A 16287-nucleotide genomic window follows, 5' to 3' on the forward strand; every position below is an offset into this window, starting at 1 on the left:
TTCTAAGATATTTGAATTCAATGATTTTTACATTCCTACTTTATATGATGTCAATTTTGCTGAAAAGGAAAATGGAAATTTATCTCTTCATAGTACTTATTAAAATTTCTGCTTAAAGTATTTATTTAGCTTATTTTATTGTAGGCATCCCTCTCTGAGATATAATCTCCATAAATACAAGGACCTTGGTTGTCTTTTTTTACAGTTGTATCCTCAGTGCCTAAACCCTTAGCAATTATTACATAACTCAGTAAATATTGTTGGATGAATGAATAAGTGAACACATGAATGAGCTCACGTTGTGGGGCCCTTCACCAAGCATTCTGTAGTTACCTGTGTGCATAAACTGTGGAGGATACAAAGACATTCACCATGAGGCTCCTCCTCTTAAGGAGAAGGCTCCATTCTGGGCTCCCACATCCTGCTATGCCACCCTTCTGCCCTTCCTCCATCCTCCATTCATTGAACAATACAATCTCAATGTATTCAATAATAATGTTAACTTTAAATAAGCTTTAATAAAATAAAATTGTGTATAGATGACATGCCTACTATGGGCTAGGCTTTTTTTTTTAGCAATTCCCATGCAACTATAAAGGGAGCAGACCTTCATAGAACTTACATGGTAGTCTTCCATACCTGAGGACTTGGGCTGCTCAGAGGTACCCCTCAACAATTCTTCCTGTTATCCTGAATAACTTCAATATGCAATGGCTATCCCCCAGAACTTGATAGACTCAGAATGTTTCTACTGTTAAAACTTTAAATCTCAAAATACAACCTCATGTCCCTCTATCTCTCTTGCTCTCTCTCATTGAGTTCACCAAGACATTGCCTGAGTTGGCTATAAGCCCGCTTTCTATTTAACTTTCTTGCTCCCCACCTGAGATACCATGATATAACACTTGCGATTTTTCTACCAATGCCCTGATGTCGTATCTTCAACTCCACAACTCTGGATCAGTCTGTCTAGCCACACCTAGCTTTTAGGTTTTAGTAGCCAGATTGCTAAACACCATAGGGGAACTAATAGGTTCTCCTCATTTCTTCAATTCTAGTCAAGATTTTATTTTTAGTAGGTACTTCTTATGACTGGTAGGGTGAACTTTTAGTGCAAGGTAATAGTAGAAAGAATACGGGTTTTGGTGTCAGACAGACAAGCAAAAGATAGACAATTTTTGACACTACTCAAAGTCCTCTAAAATCTGGCCTCTACGTAGCTGGCAAGACTCTTTCTAACTCACCTCCCAGCTCCATATGTACCATCTGGGTACCTTTCTCTAAACCTAATGTCCTCATGCCATTATGCATATTAATCCCGCTCCTTGGAGTTCCCTCCATAAGTATTACATACTTCCCCAAACCTTACTTTAAAGCTTTCTTGATTTCCAGGGAGCAAAAATCCTCTCTGTTCTCTGCTCCCACTGTATCTCATCCCTATCTTGGTTATAGTATTGCCCCCACACATTTACCTCTGCTACTAGACAGTGTAATTCTTGGGAAAGGTGTTTATCTTAGAGCAGCAGGTACCTGGAACATAGTAAGGGACTCAATATTTATTGAATGAATGGGTAGACAAATGAACAACTGCTTACCTGAGCTACTTCACAAAGATGATATTTACGGAGAAAAATTAATAATTTTTTATCTAGCATGACTTAATTTGTTTTGCCTGACACAATGGATCTCAAGTTTTCAAGCATCCTCTAGTCACTGATTTGACTTCTATCAAAATAAAAACATAGTAGATAAAATAATTATCATGTAACACTTTGAAGGAAAACATGAATGCATTTCTTTTACCATGAAAATTTGGGTGAAATATGGTTACATTAGAAAATGCCACACTAATAGGATACACATAGAAGCAATTATGTTAGAGATTTAGAATAAAACTGAAATATTGAATCAAAACATATCTTACAAATTTGAAATTGAGTTCACTACCCAGGTAAAATAAGCTTAATCAAGCTTGACATTTCATTTTCTTATTGTCTTGTCATATTTTCCCCCAAATTAAATTGATATATGAAATAGTATTTTCTCATTTTCTTAAAACTCAAAAAGAGTCACAGTTCAAACTGTTCTGTTCTCTTCAGGCATTCAGTCACTTATGCCAGGGTTTAATCTTTTAACTATATTGCACTAAAAAAAAGTTTAGGTCTACATGACATTGCATCACATAGTATAATCATTACGGGGCATGAATTCGTTTGACTCAATACAACAGTCTTCATGTCAATTATAAGCTTGCAAAGTATTTCATTATATGTTACTCCAGTTCTGCTTAGAATACAGTGGAACATTTCTATAGAGTGCTTTCAGGGAAATTTCTTGCTTTTCTTCAAGAAATTGACCTTCTGCTCTCTCCCAAACTGCCGTTCTGCAGCCTTTTTATATGCCTATTTTCTTTTTTAATATACAATACAGATGGAGCTGAAGAGTGGAATATTGAGCTTGCGGTTAAATACCAGTCTCGCCTTGACACAAGTGGATCTGTGGCTGGGACTGTCCTATTGTGATGGAAAGTGGAGTGAAGTAATTATTAAAAAGGAAGGCTCTTTCCTATCAGCGAGCATGAATGGACTAACGGAGCACGTGTCAGAGTCGGGAGCCCAGCCACTGGCAGTGAATTCACCCGTCTATGTGGGGGGAATCCCACAGGAGCTGCAGAACTCTTATCAACACCTGAGTTTGGAACAAGGTAAACTCTGTCTGGAGGAATTCACAAATCAATACAGCCTTGCCTGCTGGGTTTTGGTGGTTCTGTGTTTCAAGATATAGACTCAGGCTAAAAACAATACCCATGAGTACCCCCAAAATCATAGAACACCTCTTCAAATAGCTTTGTATATTGCCATTAAGAGTGTGCCATCACTCTGTTTATAATCAACATATTTATTTCAACACACCCTCAGCAAATAGTAATTAGTATAAATATAATATGTGTAAATGTATTTCCTCATACGTTTTTCTTAAAAATACATGTGATTCCGGTTCTTTTGTATACTGATCATTATCGGTATTTTACAGATGAAAAATAATGAATTAGGTTGGTGTGCACCACTAGGGAAAGTGGAAGTTAAATTCATCGTTATTTTTTCCTTGACATAAAAGCTAATTGTCTTCGTACTTTTTTGGTAGAGAAGAAATGGTGTGTTTGGTTGATTTCCAAACATCCTTAAGAAAACTTATATATATTGTTGATTATTACTAACTATCAGAGAAAGGAAAAGTGCATTACTTTAAACTTATGTGAGCATTTAACTCACATAAGTTTGAATGTCATCCGAGAAATTATTAATTTAAAAAGGCAAATGATATCTGGGTGCATTCTGTGTGGCAGGCATGGTTCTGAGAGCTTTGTGTGAGAATAAGAGAGTCAGGTCTTTATAACAAGCGTATGAGTTAGGCATTATTATTCATATCCCAATTTTACAGATGAGGAAACTGAAAGCAGAGAGAAAAGTAACTTGCCCAAGGTCACAGAGCTAATAAGCAATTAGCAAGACAATAAGTCTATCTCAGGCATCCTAGAGTAAAGCCCATTCTTCTATTACAATCAAATGTTCTCTTTTATGGGCATTGGCCAATGCTCCTTCTCTGTAAAGTTAGTATACACAATAACTTCCAGCACGTGGAAGCATGCTCCCGTACAGAAAATGCTTTTTACATTTTCAAAATCTATGTACTGCGAATGGTTAAAATTTCCATGAAGCAGTCTTTGCCTATTTGGTAAGTACATAAAGATTTAAATGCCTTTGAATAGAAAATATATGGCAGGCTCTTAGGAGACTTTTAGAAGGGTAGTAGTAAGGAGTTAATGAATAACTAGGGTGTAAGACAGTAATGACATTTTCAAGGCACTTAAGATGTAACAGCAGCTAAAAATATTACATTCATATAAGAGCTTCTCCAGGTTTTTGAGTTTCTGAGGTTAGAAAGAACTTGAAAACCCTTTGTATGAGTGAGATTACTTGATTCTATTTACATATAGAAAAAAACCTTGCACATCCAGCCTTGTGCTTTGGATTATACCTAAACTCATTACTATTGATGGTCCTACAGACTTGGCTAAAACTGGCATTGTATGATGATAATGATAGAAATTTAAAGCCACAGACCCACGGGGAATAATTTTACCTACACTATGACTAAGTCTATGATACTGAAAGATATTTTATTTATGGATAATACTAAATTTTTATCATTGCAGTATCATCCCTATCAGTGATTCTCAAACCATTGGAAAAATATTGAAGTATTTTTTTTCAGTGGTTTGAGAATGGTAGCTAGAACATACAAGTCAAAATTACCTATTATTATTACTATTAATATTCAAGATACACTGGAATCACTTGGAAGGGTTATTCAAAATGCAGATTTTATGACCCCCATCCTCTAAGATTCTAGCTCAGATGCTTTAAGAGACACTGATCTATATAAGTAACTGCATGTTTTATACATGATCAGGGAGGATATTGATAAAACAGAGGTACAGTATGCAAATAGTCAATTGCAATTAAAATGAATCATGTTCACTTAATATATTTCTTTCAGTCCAATAGTCTTAAAAATCTTTCTTTTTCCTTTTCTGTTTTTCTCAGGTAGCACCTTTTTTTTAGAAGCTCTATTTTGTGGTCATGTTAATGCTATTATTCTTTATCCGTTAACACAGTCTTTCTTTAAATCAAATACAAAATTAATTTTCTTTCTTGTTTTGAAAAAGCTAGGCAACATAATTTGCTGAAGATGTGCCATCTTGGGTCATGGGAGTTTATCTTCTTAGAACTATCACTTAGGACAATCACTTACGTCTAGGTTGGGTGTGACTGGCCATGGCATATGGTATCACAGGCTAAGCCCTGCCCAAAGCCCTCAGTGCAGAGGGAGGGAGTAGAAGCTCCAGCTAAGTCAAGTGCTCTGGTTCAGTTCAGTACTGCTTCCCCGAGAAGAAGGGCTAATGTTTTTCTGATTTGCCAACCTAGAGCTCTCACTTTTTAGTTACTTAGAGGCCCAGGGATGGCGGGGGGTTGATTCTTACAAAGTCAGGGAAGCAAGAAAAGGAGGAGTCTCCATTCCTCTCACAAACATGCCCTTCTCTTCTTCTTCACATCCCATCAAATGTTGAAGGCAGCTGGGAGCATTTCTGGCGGTACAGAGTTGCAGATACCACAGCAAGGACCCCACGCTAGAGCTCAGCAGCTTCACCTTAGAGGCCTAGGCCAGGGGGCCATTTCTCTAGGAGGATTAGTATTATACTTATAGACCTCATTTTATAACTCCCTGGACCTTTTTTCTTTATCTCCAAAACGAAGTAAGACTCTCTCTGTGGCCTTACTCAAATTTAAAATTCCATCTTGTAAATGAATTTTTATGACTTTTCCTTTTTGTTGAATTTTTAATTTTTAAAAAATTGTGTAATATGCAGAACATAAAATTTTCTGTCTTAACCATTTTTAAGTGTACAGTTCGGTGGCATTAAGTATATTTATGTTGTTGTGTAGCTATCACCACCTTCCATCTGCAGAACTCTTTTTGTCCTGCAAAACGGAAAGTATACACCCCTCAAACAGTAATGTGACATTTCTTATAACAGCACTTACGTGTTTGCCAAAGCTGCTTTTCCACCCTGCACGTTTTGTTAGAAGGGAAATTAGAGTTCAGAGAAGTTAGATAACTCAGCTATGTGCCATCAGAAAATTACTGCTGGTAAAGAAATTAGAATTCTTAGCTTCTGAATTTTCCAGCAAATGCTTTTATATTGAGCTTCACTGCTTTCAGTTCAATGCACCCAACTTATTGAGTGTCTACTGTGTGTTGAAGATAGACTAGCAGTATTGATCAGTGGGGCCTAAAGAAATGTGAATAATAGCAAAAGGCATTTAAAAAGGAAATAGGCTGCAACTTAATGTGTTAGAAGACATAATGAGACATCATATAAATGCTGCAGAGAACAATATGGTCATTGTTACTATGAATTTATTTTGCTGTTAAGCCTTGCATTATGTTTTATTTCCATTTCCTGCTGACGTGTGTTAATCGTGAAAAGAACTGATCATGTGTTTGGGGCCTTTCAGACTTCCCAGTGTTTTGTTCAGAAAGTGTGCGTGTGTGTGCTACAGCAGTCTCAAGCTCAGTCCTGTTTGTCTCAGTTTTGTGCAGTTTTCTGAACAGAGTGGTGCAAAACTTTATTGAGCTGATGTCTGTTTATAAACATAGCATGTGATTCAAAGCAACTGCTATCCCCTGGCCGACTGGATGTCTTTTTTGGTTTGTTCTCTAACAAAAAAGTAGTGAATGCTCTAAAATCATTTCATCCTCATTCTCTGTTAAACTTCACGGAAGTGTGCTGCATGGTGGTGGTTCTAAGGTTACTTGTATAGAACACATTCCAGGACACCTCATCGTATTGCTCATTGCCAAAGCTGAACATTGGCCCCTGTCATGCTAACGTGAATGCAAAACTGCTGACTGTTTTGTATATTCAACGTTATGGGACTCACTGTAAATGGTAGAGTGCAGCGATAGTTCTTCTGTGCACTAAATCTGTATCTCTGAAATGATTATTATGCAATTCATGGCAATATCTCAGGATTCTAATATATTTCGAAACTGTATTCTCTCTTCTGCTATCCTGCATAAAATCCTCTGAGTGTATTTTTCACCAATGAACTTGTTAAATAATTGTACTGATTCAAATATCATTTTTGGCATTTAACAAACACGGACTTGTATAGTAACTTAATTTTCTCAAATTGAGGGACATGTGGATATCCTCCTACCACAATGTATAACTGCTTAAATTTTATGAGAAGAAACAGAATTTAGAAAATATGGGCCTAGAGGGATAAAACCAATGCTTTTCAGTACCAAAAGTTAAATTATAATTATCCACATGTATGTTTTAGAAAATAACAGAAGCATAAGCATTTCCTTGCAACAACTTCACCTGATAAAAAGCAGAAGGCATAAAAGATTTCCTAAGAAAGACTTAAAAATCTAGCAATTGTATCTAACCACCCCACCTTTCTTAAAATGTAGCAGTGCAGAGGACAAAAATGATGGGCAATTAATGACTCAAGCCCTTTATGTGATGCTAATCCCTGCTATTTGCTAGGTTTCGGTGGCTGCATGAAGGATGTTAAATTTACACGGGGTGCTGTCGTTAACTTGGCATCTGTGTCCAGCGGTGCTGTCAGAGTCAATCTGGATGGATGCCTATCAACTGCCAGTGCTGTTAACTGCAGGGGAAATGACTCCATCCTGGTTTACCAGGGAACAGAGCAGAGTGTTTATGAGAGTGGTCTCCAGCCTTTCACAGGTAATGTGGAGGTCCCCCAAATTAAATGTTACATGTCTCCTATTCATCCCCCTTTCCCTCCCCGCCAGCTCCCCATTTAGTCTATATGGGTCATATTTTTATCTTTCCACTTCTTCTTTCCATTTAAGAATACCTGTATCGAGTGGTAGCCTCGCATGAAGGAGGCTCAGTATATAGTGATTGGAGCCGAGGCCGCACGACAGGAACAGGTAAATACTATTTTTCTTAAAATGTATATATGCACACACATGCACGTGTTTGCGCATGTGAAGGAAAGACAATTACCCTGCCAGAGTAGTATTTTTGTAATCTTGGGACAGAACATACCTTGGTTTGAAAATGCATCCGTCAATGGCTAAAACTCTTAGTAGATCAATGCTTTTGGTTTTTCAAGAATTAGTAAATATTTGTTCAGGCTTGATTCTTCCCTCTCCAGGTGCAGAAGAAAGGAAGCTTGGCTTTTCTTGAGGATATAATAGCCCCACCTACCATAATATGTCTGAGGATAGGAAACCTTTTAGAGACTGCATAGTTCCCAAGAAGCTGGGGTCAGAGGTCAGGATTACCATTAGAAGGGATGGCATCCTCTTGCCTCTCTTGTAGAGAGCACGAGAGCACATTTGAAACTTGCACCTGATTGGAAGCAAATGTGTTTGATGTCATATCATTGCAGATGTTTGCCATGTCGTTGACTATTAGGATCTTAGAATAACTCTCCCAAGGAAGAAATTACTGATGAGTTTTAATTTTTTGGAGTTGGAAGGGAAATAACTAGGAGACAGAATACGTTAGATCTAATCTCAGACAACTGAGTTATGACTGTTTTCTTCTTCTAACTGTGGCCACAGAATATCTCATATGATACCATCACAGGAAGGCATTCAGCACAAAGGGTTTTGTGAATCCATAGCATTCTACCATCTGGGGTCAAATATTTGTCAGAAAAGCGAACACATCTCCAAATGATTGCCACTTAGGTCTCTGGAAGAAAGTTTATCCAGCAAGTAACAATTTGATTAAAGATACGTATTTCACCTGGATACTCTCTTACACTTATTATCAACAATGGGTTACTATCCCAGGCATCCTTTGAGGAATCTTCTTAATCTAAAAGATAATTAAATACCGAGATGGGCAACTAAGAATAATTTTCAAGGCTCTCTGCCTGCATATTTTCCAGAGAGGACAACTTGACACTTTTCCAGGGTGATTTAAATGGCCACCTATTTATAGGCAAGACAATGAGCTGATTGATCTCTTAAAATCATTTTCAACTTCAGAGCTAGAAGAAAGCTCCAAGATAAAATATCCGTTTGTTCCTGACATTTTCTCCACCCCTATTTCACATTCCTCTACTTTATTAACAAATATACTGTTAAAGCCTGCTTTGAGCATAATTCAGCAATGTAAATGGGTGTCTAGAAACTGCATCCCTTACTTAGCTAATAGTCCTCATTCTGAGTCCCACTAAGAAAGTACGCAAACAGAGCTCTGAATTTATAGCAATGATCTGACCACAAAGTCTTATGCCATAAATTCATATTTACAATCTGACCACAACACTGAGCAGCTACATGCTCCCAAGGGTGGGAGAATAATTGCACTATTTAATTATTTTTGAGTCAGTTTTGCTCTGTCCCTTATGAGAAGACCATCTGTTAGACAGTACCGTACTTTGCCCTGTACCACATTTCAGAACTAATAAAATCAGCATCGCTCCCGTTGTTGTCCCTTTCCTTGCAACTCGATCCTGCGACCTGCGTGTTTTCCATGGGCGCAGAGAGTGGTTCTCCCCCTCTGTGTTTCCTCTCATCCTTAATGTTCGCTTCCTTGCTCTTAAAGCTGTCCTATTTTATTGGCCTGAACAGTAAAGTCGGAGGAGGAGGAGATTTGACGTGGGAAAACCAGAGTGATCCTCCATCGACAGGGCTCGGGAGTCCACGAGCAGTGAGAGCCGGGCTCCCATCCATCATCCTGCCACAGAGTTCCTTGGGCTCTTTCTTTGTGTTCCCAGTGCAGTCAGCTGTGATGAAGTTGTTACTGATCCAAACTGTAGAAATATCTAATAAATAGTTAAAGGTTATGGATTTTTTAAAATTAGGGGGCTCCACTTGTAAGTAAGGTGATGCAGCTCTTTTAAACTTCCTCGTTTTTGTGTTATTATTTTGAGATACTCTGAAGAAAACGTCTCTGAAAACGATTTTGTAGAATCTCAAGGGCACCAGCTCCCTGATCTGCCAAAATGCTGTTAGAAATATATCCCGTGTATCATACGTGGTGAAACTGGGCTTTTTTAAAATATTAATCTGAGAAACAATTGAATTTGGAAAATGGGCCCAGACATTCAAGCACAACACGATCACATTTTTTTGGCTAATACACTGAAGGTATAAAAGTGTCAAACCACTATGTATAATAACAGTCTAATTAGCTTGCTGCAAGGGGGTACATCATTATATTGCTTGAACTTGTTATCTGCCTACCATCCACCTCCTTCTTTATGAGTGATGTTTAAACATGTCGGATACATTAAATGTTTTCGGAAAACCTGGACTAGACCTGAAAGAATGTTATGTCGATGGAGTTTTGATGGTTTTGAAATATCGCTTAAACTGAATGGCTCAAGATGTGCAGTCATATTAAATCAATGCTGAAAAGTTACAACTCTAATAAATTGTATTTATGCTAATGGTTGAGTGTGATTTACTGCGGCCATTAAAAGTGAAGAATAGGAGCAATCATCTTCTCAGAACTGCCATTTTCTCTATTTTCTCTTTTATTCTTTCACAGCTCCAGAAAGTGTGCCAACTCCCTCACAAGTCCGCAGCATAAATGGATACAGCATTGAGGTGACCTGGGATGAACCTGTCGTGGTCAGAGGTGTAATTGAGAAGTACATTCTGAAAGCCTACGGTGAGGACATCCGCCGTCCACCCCGCGTGCCCTCTGCCAGTGTGGAGTTTGTCAATACCAGCACCTCTGCAGGTAAAAGCCATTCTTTAACAGAGTAGATCTTATTAATTTCTTTTTTGTTCCGATTTTAAATAAAAATGTCCTGCAAACTTTTTTTTTTTAAAAAAAAGATACACTAAATACATATAATATACACGTATTTTGTCTGATTAAAAACAACCAACACCTGCTAATGTGGCACAAGCCTGTATCTACCTAGGATGAAAAGGATGATTCTACAGTGTACATGGGCTCTCAGAGATAATTTCTTTACAAGGTTGATAGTTTCTTCATCCCCAAAAGATTAGGTCATAGGTAGCTAGAGCCCTTTAGCATGTTGTAGACATCTTTTGGGAATCCTAGGTATACATACAGGACAAGCTTACCTATTTTACCATGCAAAAATGTTACTCTTTGGGACTAGCCCAAGTTCAGACCATAATTATTTATTGTAAAATTGCTGATTAAACCTAATTATCTCAAGGTGGAGGAGTATGAGAGCCCCAGCAGTTTGACTGGCAAATCAGCGAATCTATTTCTCACAGTGCCACATGCCTTGCAGGGCGATTACAGTGAAATACACTCATACACACCACTTGCGTATCTCACATGCAAATTTGTGCTTGTATAGTAAGAGCATTTTTCAGCTTCATGAAATGTTAAAAGTGCGTTTAAATGGAAAGTCGAATTTAAGCCTTTGACCAAAACAATAAAATGCATCAAGTTTGATAGAAAAAAAATTTCCTCTAGCAAAAAATTTTATAACTTGAACAACCACAGTGGATGTTAGAATAGCCTTAAATATTTTTCCAACACATCAATTAGTCAATCCCCTCAAGTTTTTACTTCCTCCTTTAGACTCTGTAGAACGTACAGCCCAAATATACTACCAACTTTAAAAAAAAAAAAAAGAAAAAAGAAACATTCACACTCTCCACTTCCTTCTTTCCTATTTTGCCTACCTGATAAAAACCCAATCTAATTAAGCCCATAGTTTGTCTTTTCCCGGGTTGCACATGGCAACTAAGCAAGCTGGAAAATATCAAGCCGTTTAATCGCTAAAAATTCTCAATCCCACTTTCAAATGGGCATTTAGTAATGACACCAATCCTACCATATTTCTATAAGAAGCTCCTTCTCCCGCATTCTTCTCATTAAATATATTTTTTCCAAACTATCTAAATGTTAACCTCCATTTCTCATCCCACTCAGCTGATGGTCTCACATTTTAGATCAAATTAGACACCATAGAAGAAACAGAATCTATTATACAGGATTTCCATTACTTTCTTCCTACCAAATGTACATATTAATTGCATTTTTCTGCCTGATGGGGTTGTTATTTAGAGGGTTGAAGGAATTAATATATAACACTTAAGTATAAAACACTTAAAATTATTTTTGACATATAGGAGGTATTTGCTATCAACTCATTTTCGTTATTATTTTTTACTTTTCTTCCTTTTCTTCTTTCTGTATTCACAGAGCTTCTCTTACCCTATCAAAAATAAAACCTTCACAAATCCTCCGGACCCCAATTGTTCCAGTCTTTTCAGAGGAGTTACTGAGCGCTTATCTTTCTCTCACTTATTTTTAACCTCCCTTTCTCTCTGCTACAATAGAATGTGGCCCCAGCTCCAGCCTTTATAGCTTCACCTGGGAACTGTTATTAATACACATTCTTCAGTCCACACCACACCTGCCGAATCAGAAACTCTGGGGTGTAGCTCAGCAATCCTTGTTTTAACAAACCCTCACCTAATTCTCTGATGCAAACCAAAGTTTGAGAACTGCTGCTCTGGTGGATTCTTCCCAAGATCATTCAAAGTCTATTATCTCCCATTGTTTAGCACAAACTAACCCAAACCAATCACAAAATTCTTCCTTTTATCTAAACTCCCCTCTGGCTATTGCTCCCTCTCTCCTCCTCCCAGACTTCCTTCTAGCAAGACTTATCTAGGCACCTTGCCTCTGCGTCTTCACTTGATCTGGCTTCTGCTCACTGCTTTTGCTAAGAACACCAACAACTTCCGTGTTTATATATGCAAAAAACACCTTACAAGCTTGACTTTCACTGCTCTACAACATTCTATTAAATATATGTGAATTTCTCACCATTTCTTGAACTGTTTCTTTACTTCCAGGACTCTTCTGTTTACCTTCTGGATCTGGAGTGCTCTTTTCTCAGTGTTCTTTGCTCACTCCTTCCTCTCAAGCTTGATTCTACATATAGAAGACTCTCAGGATTTAGAACTGGGCCCTCTTCTCTTTCTCTTTTATGTTTTGCTATAGTCTTGCTCCAGAAACCTCTTCGATTCCCATAACATCAGATACATAGAGATGCCATTGACTCCTAAAAGCATATCCCAACTAGACATCCCAATGTTTGCATCCGATGGGCATTTGGACAGAGTGACATTTCCAGATGGGTGTCTCTCAACCTCTACACTTACCATATCCAAACTTGAACTCTTGCCCCTCCACATTTCTGATATCAGTAAATGACCCCTGCAGCCACCTAGTCAATCAAGTTTGAGGGTCACTCTTGACTTTCCACCTGCTCCTTCACACCTCATACCCATAGCTATCATTCTGTTTTCCAAAGTGTGCGTTAAATTCATCCATCTCTCCCCTTATCCGCTGGCCAGGCCACACCACTGCCGTCTCTTACTGGACAACTGCTGTCCTCATCTTTTTCACAGTTCTTCTTTGCTCCCTGGCCCTGAGTCTACGCAGAGTTGCTGCTGTCTCATCCCTCTGCTCAAAATCTCTCACTTGCTTTCCACTGCCTCTCCCTCAATCACATATCATCTCAGTCTCCCCTCATTTTATGGGTTTCCAACTTTTACTGTTATAATTAATATAATTTAAAAGAAATCTGTATGTAGATTTTGGGAAAATTCCTAACAACGATCATAGGATAAATCCCTAGAAGAAGAACAATTGGGTCAGTGGCTCTTAAAGCACTGTGCAGTCTTGGACTTTGAAGTCAGGCATTGTTCCAAACCTCTGCTACACACCCTCCCTGTGACTTAAGGAAGTTACACATCCTTCCGGATCTTTCTTTAGTATCCTAACCTATGAAATGGGAGAATAATATGTACCTCAGAGGAATATTAAAAAATTAAGTGATACGATATTCCAGCTCTAACCCTTTTTAGCAATGTAACTTAGACAAATCAATTAGCCTCTGTGTGCTTCAGATTCCCTCTAGCTAAATGAGAATGAAATATAAATACCTTCATAGGGTAGCTGTGAGGATTAAATGAAATAATGTATATGTAAAGCACATGGCACAGTGCTTGACATGTGGAATGAACTATGCCAATGTTAGTTATCAGATGTCTGTAAAGTGTGGAGCACAGTGCTCAATAAATCGTCATTTCTCAAGAAAAGAACAGTGATTTTTATACCACTAAATACTTGCTCAAAAGGCTGTACAAATTAGACTTCCACTGGCAAACAGAATGCAAGATTGTACATTTCATTTCATCCTAGCCAACACCAAGTTTTACAGTAAAAAAAAAAAAAAAACTTTGCAAATTTGAAAGGCAAAGTATGTTAGAATGTTGTCTTAATTTTCATTTATTTTATTACTAGAGATATTAAGTAAGTTTAATGTTTAGTGAACAGTTATACTTCTTTTGTGACATGCCTAAATAGGTTCATTGTTAATTTTTGTATTGAATGATTCACATTTTCTCACAGAGTTAAAGCATCTCTCTACATATGAAGAGTAATATACATGTTTCCTCATATGATGCAACCCCCCAATTTCGTCATTTTTTAAAATTTTGATTTGCATTTTTTTGCTCAGATTTGAAAAGATATTTTATGTAGTTAATATAAGATCTTTAAATATGTTTTTTATAATCTATAGGTGATTTTTTTAAAAACATTCTCTATTCAGGGTAGACTAATATTTGTTTACAATTAGATATGCCATATTGATAATATACAATACATATTCTCTGAAATAGTAATTCTAAATTTAGGCTAAGATCAAATAAGAAAATGGAGACAGTGGTTTTTCAAATTAAACTAGCCTGTCCCAGGATTCTGAAGGATACCTCTCTGGAGGAGAGAACCCACCAGACTGAAAACCAGTACAGTGTATTATTGGATGTCATGAAAAGGCACGTCAAGCATGGGAATGGTATGCAGGGAGAAGAAAATTAGAGAATCACTGAACAATTGGTATTCATTTTTATATACCAAATTTGTCAAAAACTAAGAAAAAGTCAGCTATTAATGTAGTTTTGTCAATTGAGACACTTTTTGTTTGAATTTTTTCTTGTTTTTATCACTTTTACATTTATTATTTATGTTTTAACTTTTTTTTTTTTTTTTGAGACAGAGTCTCGCTCTGTTGCCCGGACTAGAGTGAGTGCCGTGGCATCAGCCTAGCTCACAGCAAGCTCAAACTCCTGGGCTCAAGCGATCCTCCTGCCTCAGCCTCCCGAGTAGCTGGGACTACAGGCATGTGCCACCATGCCTGGCTAATTTTTTTTTCTGTATATATTTTAGTTGGCCAGATAATTTCTTTCTATTTTTAGTAGAGACGGCATCTCGCTCTTGCTCAGGCTGGTCTCGAACTCCTGACCCCGAGTGATCTACCCACCTCGGCCTCCCAGAGTGCTAGGATTACAGGCGTGAGCCACCGCGCCCGGCCTGTTTTAACTTTTAAAGTCACATTGCTTTAGGTACAGTCATATGTTGCGTAATGACAGGGACACGTTCTGAGAAGTGTATCCTTAGGTGATTTCGTCATTGTGAGAACATCGTAGAGTATATACTTACGCGGATCTAGATGGAATAGCCTGCTACACACTTAAGCTGTATGGTGTAGCCTATTGCTCCCAGGCTGCAAGCCTGTGCATCGTGTCCCTATACTGAATACTGTAGGCAATTGTAACACAATGGTAAGTGTTTGTGTATCTAAACATAGAAAAGGAACAGTAAAAATAGGGTATTATACTATTATGCGATCACTGTTACATATGCAGGCTGTCACTGACCAAAAGGTCATTATGTAGGGCATAATTGTACAGCAGGTCCTCAAATAATATTATTGTTTCATTATAACATTGATGAGAAAAAAAAAAATCAATTCGTGGTCAATGCTACTGTCTGCGTGAAGTTTGTACGTACCTCCCATGTCCGCGTGAGTTCTCTGTGTACTCCGGTTCCCTCTCACATCCCCAAGCGGTGCCCACTAGGTGCATTGGTGTGTCTCCATGGTCGCAGTGTGAGTGATTGTGGGTGTGTGTGAGTGTGCCCTGAGATGAGACGGTTCCTGTCTAGGGTTGGTTCCTGCCTTGCGCCCTGAGCTGGCGGGATAGTCTTAGGCCACCCGATACCCTGAACTAGAATAAGAGGGTTAGAAAATGAATGAATGGATACAAATCATTGTCAAATAAAAATTCATAAAGTCTATGGTAATCGCCTATTCACAGAAAACAGCATAGTACTCAAGGGCTCAATGAGCTGCCCTATTTGTGATGGTTTTCAAACTGCCTGATGGTCGGAGATGCTCCTGACAAGTTTAGCTTTGCAAACATTCATTTCTTGATGTAAACCACCTCCACTATGACCGTGGTCACTCACTGATTCACCGTAGCTTGGGTAAATAATTGTCTTGCTTATTTTGATTAATCTTTCTTAAATGTATGTAGACCTCATATTTATTTCAATCTTTGATATCAGAAGTGTTGGGTCTTTATTAAGAGGTTTGGTGATGTTTTTGTGAACAGAAATATGCTGTAGGAATTTAACTCTTACTTACATCAGTTAGTATCAAATGGAAAAATTAGTTTTGTTATATGTTGTTTTTCTCAAAGTCAGTTTCCAAAAACATATTGATGACCTTATGTGAGGACTTACTGTGTATCTCTGTAGTTGCAGTTGTATATTCAACTTGAAATTCTCCGTATTTTAGTAGGGGAGATTTACCCATTCACATTTATTTTTATAATTGATATAATTGCGCTTATTTCTGCCATCATGTTTTC

At 37.8% G+C, this 16287-nt stretch overlaps 1 protein-coding gene across 1 annotated transcript in view; it reads left to right on the forward strand.

Annotated features, from left to right (window-relative positions):
• The window catches only part of USH2A (usherin), a 611994-nt gene that overhangs the window by 237279 nt on the left and 358428 nt on the right, over positions 1–16287 (forward strand). The window contains exons 26-29 of the mRNA XM_069459264.1: positions 2431–2704; positions 7121–7324; positions 7453–7533; positions 10115–10309. Of these exons, the coding sequence (XP_069315365.1) occupies positions 2431–2704; positions 7121–7324; positions 7453–7533; positions 10115–10309 (754 nt within the window). The remainder of the gene's footprint in view (positions 1–2430; positions 2705–7120; positions 7325–7452; positions 7534–10114; positions 10310–16287) is intronic.

Source organism: Eulemur rufifrons, chromosome 27, assembly GCF_041146395.1.
Source record: "Eulemur rufifrons isolate Redbay chromosome 27, OSU_ERuf_1, whole genome shotgun sequence".
In the NCBI taxonomy this organism is placed as follows: Eukaryota; Metazoa; Chordata; class Mammalia; order Primates; family Lemuridae; genus Eulemur; species Eulemur rufifrons.